This window comes from Leuciscus leuciscus (assembly GCF_965113295.1).
Source record: "Leuciscus leuciscus genome assembly, chromosome: 19".
Taxonomy (NCBI): Eukaryota; Metazoa; Chordata; class Actinopteri; order Cypriniformes; family Leuciscidae; genus Leuciscus; species Leuciscus leuciscus.
This window is the reverse complement of record NC_138743.1, coordinates 19065744-19078135: the sequence shown is the minus strand read 5'-3', so window position 1 is coordinate 19078135 and position 12392 is coordinate 19065744. Positions and strand designations below refer to the sequence as shown.

General features: G+C 39.9%; 1 protein-coding gene across 1 annotated transcript in view; it reads left to right on the top strand.

Moving 5' to 3' along the window:
- Nucleotides 1-8548, top strand: part of opn8c (opsin 8, group member c) — a 148766-nt gene extending 140218 nt beyond the window's left edge. The window contains exon 4 of the mRNA XM_082146719.1: nucleotides 6696-8548. Within this exon, the coding sequence (XP_082002845.1) occupies nucleotides 6696-7160 (465 nt within the window). The 3' untranslated portion in view covers nucleotides 7161-8548. The remainder of the gene's footprint in view (nucleotides 1-6695) is intronic.
- Nucleotides 8549-12392: the final 3844 nt, after the last annotated feature.

Here is a 12392-nt window from a genome sequence, read left to right as displayed (position 1 = left end):
ACTTCATATCTCGCAATTCTGAGGAAAAAAGTCACAATTCTGACATGATATATCGCAATTGTGAGAAAAAAAGTCAAAATTGTGAGATAAAAAATAATAATAATTATTTATTTATTATTCAGTGGCGGAAACAAGCTTCCATAGAGAATAAGATACTATTTTGTAAATATGTTTTCTGTCATGGGTGTGGCTATGGCAATTAAAGTTCGAGCATATTGTTTGCAAACTGCAATTGATTTATTAATTAAAAACAAAGTAGTTGATATGCTGTGTTGTTTTTGTTGTTTAGTAGCAGTAATATGCAGTTATTAGCCGTGTCCACTGTATTTTCTGTTGGTTTTCATGAGACCCTCCTTGAAATGACCAGGACCCCCCATTGCCCCCCCAATCAAAATTGTCTGGAGCCGCCACTGCATACAGTGCCCTCCACAATTATTGAACCCCCTGGTAAATATGATCAAAATTGGCTGTAAAAAATAAATCTGCATCGATTATCCTTGTGATCTTTCATTCAAAAAATGTGCAAAATTCTAACTTTTCATTGAAGTAAAAGAATTGAAAGTGGGGGGAAATCACATTATGAAATAAATGTTTTTCTCCAAAACACGTTGGCCACAATTATTGAAACCCCTAGAATTTTTTACGAGTAAAATATCTCTGAAGTATATTCCCATTAATATTTACCTTTTTTAGTACACCAGGGTGACTAGGAACATGAAACTGTCCAGCTATGACTTCGTGTTTCACAGGAGTTTAAATATGAGGAAACACAAAGGCCAAATCCCCTTAATCATCCATCACAATGAGTAAAACCACAGAATATAGTTCTGATGCGTAGCAAAAGATTGTTGAGCATCACAAACTAGAAAGTGGCTGTAAGACAGTAGCTAAAGAATTGAAAATCCCAATTTTGACCATCAGGGCAATAATTAAGAAGTTATAACCAACTAAAGATGTTATGAATCTGCCAGGAAAAGGACGTGTGTCTATACTGTCTTAATGCATGGCGAGTATGAAAGTTTGAGTGGCCAAAGACTCTTCAAGGATCACAGATGGAGAATTGCAGAGATTAGTTGAGTCTTTGAGTCTTTTGAAAAAAAATTTATCAAACAACCCCTACATCCCCACATGTTGTTTGGGAGGCTTTAAAAAAAAAACTCCTCGCTCATCCAAAAACAAATTCCAGCAAATTTAATTGTCAGACACGACTGGATCTTCAAACAACACAGGGTTCTGTGGTCAGATGAGACTAAAACAGAGCTTTTTGGCAGCAAACACACTAGATGGGTTTGGTGAACACAAGGATAAAAAGTACCCCATGTGTACAATTTAATATACCATTGGATCTTTAATGTTGTGGGCATATTTTTCTGCTGGAGGTCCTGGACTTCTTGTTCAGATACATGGCATTGTGGATTCTATCAAATATCAACAGATAAAAAATCAAAACCTGATGCTTTCTGCTAGAAATCTTATAATGGGCCGTGGTTGGATCTTCCTTCAGGACAACGATCCAAAACAAACATCAAAATCAACACAAAAATTTGTTGTGGAGCACAAAATGAAGCTTCTGCCATGACCGTCCCAGTCCCCTGACCTGATGAGTGGAGTGAACTGAAGAGGAGAAGCACCAACATGGATCTGGGAATCTGAAGGATCTGGAGAGATTCTGTGTGGAGGAATGATCTCTGATCTCTTGTCAGGTGTTCTCCAAACTCATCAGGCATTATAGGAGAAGACTCAGAGCTCATCTTGGCAAAAGGAGATTGCAAAAAGTATTTAATAAAAGGGTTTCAATAATTGTGGCCAACGTGTTTTGGAGAAAAACATTTATTTCATAATGTGATTTCCCCCCACTTTCAATTCTTTTACTTCAATGAAAGGTTAGAATTTTGCACATTTTTTGAATGAAAGATCACAAGGATAATCGATGCAGATTTATTTTTTGCAGCCAATTTTGATCATATTTACCAGGGGGTTCAATAATTGTGGAGGGCACTGTATGTATGACACCGAAGCTTTAAAGCATTTATCGAGTTTGCAGCGCAATTTCTTATGAAGCTCCTTGCCGGAGCGGGTACTGATTTCAGACAAACACGTGATCAACGAAAAACGAAGCCTGACTTTCTTTCCAGTTACGTGAATGCTTTACTTTCCATGTTGGAATGTTTGAATCCAGACCACTAGTCTATGGATTTTGGGAAGTTTAAGTCCATTTACTATTTTTATATATACATATAAACATATAGCCTGCATTACATTGCCATATATTCTGTAAACTAGAAGAAAAAAAAATAGTTGCACTCCAAGTAGACAAAAAATACTTTTTCTTCAGGTGCGTAGAGCCATGGGAATACTTGAAAATAAGAGGGTTGCTGGCCACACACTGAATCCAGTAAAGACTGAAGAAGTCTAGCAAAACATTATTTATTTTAATAAGTTGCATCGTTATCATATATTCTGCCATATAAACAGTATACAAACCATAAAATAATTAGAGCACCATTTACTTGCATAAAACAGCAATAAAAAAACTCTGTTGGTATTATAATTAGTATTATTTTAATTATTTTTACACTTAATCTATTGCCACATTTTAATGTTTGAATTATATTTTCAGAAAACTAAACACATTTACCGTTGTCAGGCTTTTATTTGTGCTTAATTGGATAAAACGGAGCTGCACCAGGTTTATGGCTGCTGTAAATTTGACCTGCCTCATGATGCTGCTGTTTTCGACACTCTTAATGCTTCAAATCTTTTCCCGAAATATGTAAATTATTGAAGGTGACTATGGTAACAAACAAGGCCAGCAAAACAAGTAAAACAGGAACTGAATAGAGGAAATGAACATAGAAACAATGGTAAAGGACACTTCAACTTAAAAGTCTAAAACACAAGACAGGGGAACACCACCGGGATCATGACAGATCCACTCGTCAACATTACTGTAGTAAAAGCTGCACAATGGCAAGTTTAAATTCAGCCATTTGTGTTTGAACCAGAAACTGATTCAGAAGAAGAGGAAGAGTGAATTATACAGGCTTGTCTACAGTGGATGTATCAGAATGGTAGGCTAATGCGTTTTGTGTATCGCTCTCCACGTCGGACACATGGCAGTAATTGATATGATTAGCCTTCTGTTTGACTATGTGATAAAACAGCTAATAATGTGTTATTGTTACACAAACCATGTTCCCGTTCCATGTCTCAGAGTAAGCCAGCTGCCCCCTAAAAATCAGCATCCTAGAAACACTTTGAACAACTTAGCACGTCAGTGGAGAAAGGCATATAGTTATATTACATCATAACATTGTAATAATATACGTCATATACATAATTCACATGCTATATTGCTAAAATTACCCGATTTTTCATATCAACAGAAAAATATACTGGGATAACTAACAGGTACCTGCGGGCTGTCAGTACTAACAGTATGTTGCTGTTGGAGGGTAGCGGTTCCATGGGAGGAGATTGAAAAGCTGGCAGCTGAATCAGAATGATCTGATGAAAGAGACAAGTGTTCCCTGGACTCAGGGAATAGTCATGAATAGATTTGGATAGATCATTGTGGAATCTCTTTGTTTCAGCCACTGCTGCTGCATCCAGATTTCCTTTAGAATTTTCCCCTTAAACGCATACCTCAGGTCTCTAGTGACCCGGGACATCATTCACTACCCTCCTCCTCATTCAATTTTTAAAGTTAGACATCAACCTTTTTAGTATTTCTCAAGCAATTCATTATAAACCATATAACAAGAAAACAATAATAAAATAATAATAAAACAATAATAAAAATATAAAATAATATAAATATAAAATATAATTCCTCCTTTTCCCATTTATTTTTTGTAGAAAATTGTATGGGGTCACTAATGACCTGAGGTGTGTAACAGTGTACGTATATATTTTCTACACAACAATAATTTAATCTTTGATGACCGAATAAGTGCAATTCACCTTTATTGTACATGGTGGCAATGTCTGATACACAATGATGAAGTGACGTTTCACTCATAGTTACTGCAGGCAGAAAATAAAAGAATAGCGAGTATCATCAGCAAAACTTGAAATGTCTTAGTGATTTACTGCAAATCAAGTACTGAACACAATCAAATATTACCGTCACTGTCACTTGATGGTGGATCTGGTGAAGAAGCTGTCAGCAATCAAAAGGTTGATGTTGAAAATGATAGTTTTGAGAATATGGTTGAGAGGGCGAATATGATCCAGATGCTGAATGTAATGAGCTCTGACGAGGACAGTGATGATGGTATAAAACATCTGCTTAAAGAGATCCATCCGTGTTAGATATAGATCTGGGTCTCTAAAGACCCTAATATTTAATAATGATTGGCAAAACATTCATGGATTTAAGGGTTTATGGTGTTCCCAGACCAAAACTACATGAGATCCAGGGGGCGGAGTTGGATCCAGATCTAAGGGGGTGGAGATTGGTAGGTTTAGGGGTGGGTTTAGGGATCAGGGGGTGGAGATGGGTAGGTTTAGGATGGGTAGGTTTAGGGGTGGGTTTAGGGATCAGGAAATGGGTAGGTTTAGGTATATGTAAGGTGGGAGGAGTTGGATCTGGATTTCGTGTTCTGCAGTGAGGACCATCTCACAGAAACCATGGTCATCTTTGCCAAGTGCATCATGTTCCTGGGTCAACATATTTTATTGATCCTCGAAATGTAATCCTAACCCCATCCCTACCAATAAGTTTTCCCTAAGATCAGAGGGAAATGATAGGTGAATAACACTGATGTAGAAGCACCTAACCCTGGTTATAAGCCTAAACTTGACATAAACTGTAAACTTGTCCCTCAAATCTGATTGGTTGACTGGAATGTTGCACCCAGAAGGGCGACTAATGATAAGTCCTTTGCGGGCTTGGAACTAGAAGTCTTCTTGTTTTCTATGAGGTGTCTGGCAGTTGTCCAAGCTTTCACAAAGTATTTTTGTAACCCAAATACAAATTACTCAGAAAATAAATAAACAGTTTTAATAAACGAAAGGTATCCACTTGGAGTATCTCAGGAGAAAAGAGCAACACCAACCACACACTATTAATTATGATAACCAACAGCAAACAGAACCAAACTGGGAGTATATATCAGAAATGCAATTGCATTGCAAATATATATATATATATATATATATATATATATATATATATATATATATATATATATATATATATTAGTGGTGGGCCGTTATCGGCGTTAACGTGCTGCGTTAACGCGAGACTCTTATCGCGCGATAAAAAAAATATCGCCGTTAATCTATTCTCCAAGTTGGGTTGGGAGATGGCTCTATACTACACAAGCTATGATGACGCAATCTACCCGCGGCCGCGAGGTAAACCCGGCTGCAACGCATATTCGTCGTCATCTTAAGTAAACACGGCTGAAAGTGAAAGCTGGTGAAAAAGATCGGTGCAACATCCATTATTTGGACTTGGTTCGGGTTTAAGCCGTCAGACGAGCAGCAGCAAACTAAATACAGAGTGTGTGGGGTAACAGTTCGGTAAGTTAACACACGACTAATCCGTTCGACCACCTCAAATTCAAAACGAAACGTGATATCACTGAATACCAGCGCGCGCGTATTATTCCCATTCCAATATATCTTAGTGGTGTAGCATATAATCTCGATTTTAAGAATCGTTGTTGTGTTTCTTTTTAACTGAAAAGACATCAGTTAGACAATATTCTAATTTTAAATTTGGGGTTTCATAAGCTCCAAGCCATAATAAACATTAGACCTACTTAAGTCTCTGCAGCTAGTGTACTTAAATTTTATTTATCTGCAAAATTATGTTGTATACTGTACTTACAGTTTTGCACAATATATGTTCTCAAAACTACATACACCCTTTAAAAAAAAATACATTTAGCAGTTGTTTAGCATGGGTCTGTGTAATCTGTTCTGAAATGGTTTTATTATAATATACTGTATATCGTTATCGCAAGAGGCTGCAATGTATATCACAATATAGATTTTAGGCCATATCGCCCATCCCTAATTGATAGCCTATAGTAGTTGATAATAACATAGGCCTACCTAGTGTTGCCTACGGACGGTAACAGTAGCCTACAGTAGTAACCTTTTACAGTCTATGAGTAGAACAGCTTTCTCAAGCAGTTTGTGATGCATTTTGGAAACAGGAGATGAGCCCCTGGTCTAATGCGCCACCTGGCTTGAGAAACCCGTTCTCAAAGACTTACTTTTATAGTCATTATTTGGGTAGCACACATATTCTGAATGCCTTCGGCAGAATTCAAATGAGCCATTTTAATCTAGATTAATCTAGATTAATTTCAAAATTAATCTAGATTAATCTAGATTAAAAAAATTAATCTATGCCCACCTCTAATATATATATATATCAGTATACTGGGACTTAGTAACTAAGGGGACAGGGACTAAACTGAAAGGAAACACAGGCACATGAATCAAAACACAATAAAGCCAAACATGACCCTGACACTAGCATCCTTATCTGATGGCATTGGACATTTGTTTGTGTTAGTCCACTGAGATCCAATCAAGATGTAGCAAACCTTTCTCCACTATTGCAGTCTGAAAGGGGTCTGCCATAATACTGGGCCTTGAAATGCCCTAATAAATGCTTTTCACTGCACATCAATTTTGTTGTTGTTGTTAAACTTTTTTTTCTTTGTATTCAACAGATGTTTTTCTGCATAAGCTTGGGCTTTGTCCTTGCCTGGGCTCCCTACACCATTGTTTCCTTCCTGTTTATCTTCCACAAAGACGCTTGGTATATGGCACCAGAAGGATTCGTCTTTCCTGCGCTTTTTGCTAAAAGCTCCCATATCTACAACCCCTTTATTTACTTTTACTTCAACAAAGCTTTTCGACAGGAGCTGCGAAGCCTTCTATTCTCTATGTTCCCTAGACTTGCCCACAACCGTGTTGGAGTGTACACAGGCAATGGTGTTCATCCCATGCAGATCCAACTACAGGAGCAGGTTGTGGACCATGTTGGAAGAGGTCCTATCCTACATAAGACATACACAGACAAGAGTGAAAAAAACACAGGTCTATATAGTCACATTGTCTGCTGGGTCTCCAACATACAACTGACACAAACCAATGGTGAGCAGAGGGTTGATTGTCAGTCAACCTCAACCTAAGATTTAAAGTGTTTCATTTCTCTGAACCTTTACATTTTGCAATACACAGCTTACTGTGCATTGAGTATCTGAATTATCTTAAAAACTGTAATTTCAAGACCACGAAAGACCTTTATATGCTAATGAATGTGATTGCCAAAGTATGATCCTGCCACATGTATACATTACATACTGTATTTTATTGCTGTTTATGTATTGTTTGAACAAAGCGTAATGTTGTACTGGTATAATTGTTAATGTTGCAAAATCTGCTTTACGTATGGCATATGTAAGTAATATTGATATTTGTTGTCCTACATTAATTGCTTAATTTTACTATTTTTTTCTTCTTTTTTTACATATATTGTATTGTGTACTGCATTATTCAAGCTAAACCATTTAACCCTTTTCCCAAAGTTTTTGTAAGGAGAAAATATTTGATGACTATGTATGTAGCATTGCAATCACAACAAGAAGGCCCCCAGTTTGAGTACTGGCTGAGCCAGTTGGCCTTTCTGTATGTAGTTTGTGTGTTTTCCCTTTGTTGCATCCATTCAGGGTATTTCTCTGCATATGACCTGAGATGCTGGAATAGGCTCCAGTGGCCCTACAGAGGACAAGCAGTTTGGGCATAAATGCATATTTATAGTTTTTTTTATTTATTTTTTTATTTTTTTAGGATTTGTTCCAATAACTGTTTCAATTGCTTTCTGGAAAAGGTGTTGTATCTTCTGATGGTATATTAAAGTGTATATTTTTTTCATTATAGTGCTACCTATCGTTAGACAAGTAGGCAATCTCTATGTTAAAAATCGAATCAAATTTTTTTTTTTAAGCCTGTGCATACACACATAGGTGTAAAGAGTATCTGAAAACCATACTTGAGTAAAAGTACAGATATAGTGAAAATGACTCCATTACCAGTTACAAGTTATAAGGCCTTAGTTCATTTAGGGCATTTAAAAGGGTAGTTCACCCAAAAATTAAAATTAGCCCATGATTTACTCACCCTGAAGCCATCCTAGGTGTATATGACATTCTTCTTTCAGACGAATACAATCTGAGTTATATTAAAAAAGGCCCTGGCTCTTTCAAGCTTTATAATGGGAGTGAATAGGTTTTTGTTTTTGGAAGTCCATCAAAGCGCATCCATCCCTGATAAAAGTAATCCACGCGGCTCTGGGGGGTTAATAAAGGCCTTCTGAAGTGAAATGCTGCGTTCTTGTAAGAAAAAGATTCATATTTAAAACTAATTATCGACTAAAATAACTAGCTTCTGGCAGACGGCCGTACGCAAGTCGACTTACGCCAAAAGAGTAACACTTGACGATGTATGACGTAGTATGTAGGACTAGCGTAAGCTTTGACGCCTCTCGCGGTTAAAACAAACAGGGCTGGGCAACCGCGTTTGTCATCTGTCAAACTAAATGGTCAGGCAGTAAAAATGGAACTGGACACAGGCTCAGCTGTTTCAGTCATGTCTGAGAGCGATTACAGGGTCTTTTTCAACAAAGAGAAGCTAGACCCATCTTCTATCGTTCTTAAAACGTATACTGGAGAAAGAGTAAGACCACTGGGTTCGCTGCCTGTGACAGTAGAATATAGCGACCGGAAAGAGATTCTCAGCTTGTACATAATTCCAAAGGGAGGCGCACCACTGTGGGGCCGTGAGTGGTTAAGGGTGTTTCAGATGGGCTTGGACGAGATCAAAAGCCTCAGCGTGCTGCCTGCCGTGCCACAAAATACAAAAGAAAAGCTGGAATGGATCTTGAGGGATGCTGCCTCTGTATTTCAAAGTGGTATTGGCACCCTAAAATCAATCAAAGGAAAAATCGTGCTTAAGGATGGTGCGACCCCACGGTTCCACAAAGCACGTCCAGTTCCATACGCCATTCGACAGATTGTCGAAAACGAGTTGGATCGGCTGGAGGAAAATGGGGTACTGTCGAAAGTGGATTGGAGTCCATGGGCGACACCTGTTGTCGCTGTAGTAAAAAAAAACGGCACGGTTAGACTATGCGGGGACTTCAAGGTCTCAATTAATCCTGTACTACAAGCTGAACAGTATCCTCTACCCCGAATTGAGGACATTTTCGCAAACCTGGCAGGCGGACAGCGTTTTTCAAAGGTGGACTTAGCTGACGCCTACCTCCAGATGGAGATGGAAGATGATTCAAAAGCCTTTCTAACCATCAACACGATTAAGGGTCTTTATCGTTACAACAGGCTTGTGTTTGGAGTAGCTTCGGCTCCAGCCATCTGGCAACGTGCAATGGACCAAGTCCTTCAAGGAGTGCCCGGAACACAGTGCTATCTAGATGACATAATTGTCACGGGTGCTACAGATGAGGAGCATCTTGAAAACCTGAAAAAGGCCCTTAAACGACTGGAGGAATTTGGACTTAGAGCCAGACGAGACAAATGTGAATTTCTCAAGCCCAGTGTCACATATTGTGGGCACATTGTAGATGTCCAGGGATTACACAAGAGCCAGGACAAAACTCAGGCAGTGATGAATGCTCCAAAGCCACAAGGTGTCTCGCAGCTCAGATCCTTCTTAGGGTTTGTGAACTATTACAATAGGTTTTTGCCTAACCTGGCAACGGTCCTGCATCCCCTAAATGAGTTACTGCAGTCAGGCAGGCAGTGGAAATGGAATAGTGAGTGTGAGCGTGCTTTTCAGGAAGCCAAGAAGCTGGTAATATCTGACATGGTCCTGACACATTACAATCCATCCCTCCCAGTGAAGCTGGCATGTGATGCCTCTCCCTATGGGATCGGGGCAGTGATGTCACACGTAATGGATGATGGCAGTGAGAGGCCAATTGCGTTTGCATCACGGTCTTTGTCTGCAGCTGAGAAAAACTATGCCCAAATTGACAGAGAGGCATTGAGTCTAGTTTGGGGTGTCAAAAGATTCAACCACTATCTTCTCGGCAGAGAGTTTACCCTTGTTACGGACCATCAACCGCTGACTTCTATTTTCAGCCCACAGAAAGGCATCCCTGCCACTGCAGCTGCTCGCATACAACGCTGGGCATTGTTTTTGGGAGGGCATCGTTACAAGATTGAGTACAAACGCACTGCATGTCATGCAAATGCAGACGGACTGTCTCGATTGCCATCAGAAGTGGCAAAAGATGAATATGGAGAGGAAGGGGTTCTGGATATGTTCTCCATCAGCCAGACTGAAGGCCTGCCTGTCACAGCAGACATGGTGAAAACTGAAACCAAACGTGACAAGGTTCTGTCACAAGTGTATCTAGCAACACTGCATGGATGGACAGTCAAACACAAATCTCTGCTGCCTGCGTACTATGCAAAACGTCATGATCTCTCTCTGAATGCTGGGTGTGTAATGTGGGGGCTGCGAACCATCATACCCACCAGATTAAGATCAGGTGTTCTGGACGAGCTGCATAAGGGCCATCTAGGCGTGGTGAAAATGAAGGCACTTGCCAGGAGTTATGTGTGGTGGCCAGGAATGGATCAAGAAATAGAGCGGCTGACCCTGCAGTGCCCTGGTTGCCAAATGATACAGAATGAGCCAGAAAAGGCACCACTTCACCCCTGGGAATGGCCAGCATCCCCATGGGAGCGAATACATGTTGATTTTGCAGGGCCATTCATGGGATCGATGTTTCTGGTGGTAGTTGATGCCTGTTCAAAATGGCCTGAGGTTTTCACCATGAGCACAACCACCTCTTTGCGCACCATCGAGGTACTGAGAGACTTGTTTGCTAGAACTGGAGTTCCGCGCCAGTTAGTAAGTGACAATGGGCCGCAATTTGTCGCTACTGATTTCCAGACATTCATTCGCAGAAATGGCATCAGGCATGTCACGTCTGCTCCGTGGCACCCAGCTACTAATGGACTTGCTGAGAGGTTTGTACAAAGCCTTAAACGAGGGCTTCAAGCCATGACACATGAGAAACTGACACTCCAACAAAAGCTGTCAAATTTTTTGTTTGCTTACAGAAATGCCACCCATGCTACCACAAACCAAACTCCGGCTATGCTGTTCATGGGACGTTCACTTCGTTCCAGATTGGATCTGATTCAGCCTAACATTAAACAGACTGTACAGGACAAGCAAATGAAACAAGGGCAGAGGAACCCTGCCAGAGCCACACGGAGCTTTATGGTTGATGAAACTGTGCTTGCAAGAAGTTACAGGGGTGATTGCAAGTGGGTCGTGGCTGTAGTTAAGGAGAAAGCTGGACCATTGATGTACAAGGTTGAGCTCCCGGGTGGCACCGTATGGCGTCGCCATGCTGACCAGCTAAGGAAGAGTGGACTGATCGGGACAGAAGAGCTCCCAACACAGTCTGCTGACTCTTCTGTCACTCCAACAGAGCTACCATCATCTCCTCCGGGAATAAATGTCCAGAGTCATTGTCCTCACCTCCCAGTATCACCTCCATCTGCATCCCTTACAGAAACCAACACTGTTTCAGCAGACAGTGAGGGGGTGTTCTATGAGGAAAAACGATACCCGACACGCATACACAAACCACCACAGAGACTAATAGAGACCGTTTAGGGTCATGGAGATGGCTAGTCCATTGTGTGGGTTACGGGCAGTGTATCGATGTGTTTGTTTATTTTGGTGTTGTAGTTTATAAAGGAGTTCACAAAGACTTTCTGAAACGAGTGGTAAGTTTTTTTTTTGTACTTTTGCTTGTTTGTTTTATTTATTTATTTTTGGCCTGACATTATTGATCCTTCTGGTTTTAAGGGTGGAGGGACTGTTGTATATCTGCCTAGCAGGGCAGATATCTTTGTTCCATTATTGAGGTCTGTTCAGAATGCTTGCTCTGGGTTGTTTTGGTTATGTCTGGATTTCTGTTTTTTTCCCCGAGCTATGTTCAGTAAAGCCTGATGTGAGTCTGCATAGTCATCTCGTCTTGTGTTTTACTTCAAGCATCATATGACAGACATCACAGATGCGCTTTGAAGAAGTTTGCTAATATCTTTGATACTCAGTAAAACTACAAAGTAGGCAAAAAGTTACTTAAGTACAGTAACTAATTACATTTACTCAAACACTGTACACCACTGCATACACATGTGCGTACATACTCATGGGTGGACATACCGTATCATTCATAGAGGAAGCTCAACCCTCATTTATCTTAACATTCTCTTAGGTGCATTTTCATGCAAACTGTACATACAGTCATTGATAATGCATTTTTGACTGGAGAAGCTTATGTAATAGGTTATACATTTTTTCCTGTATGACATTATCAA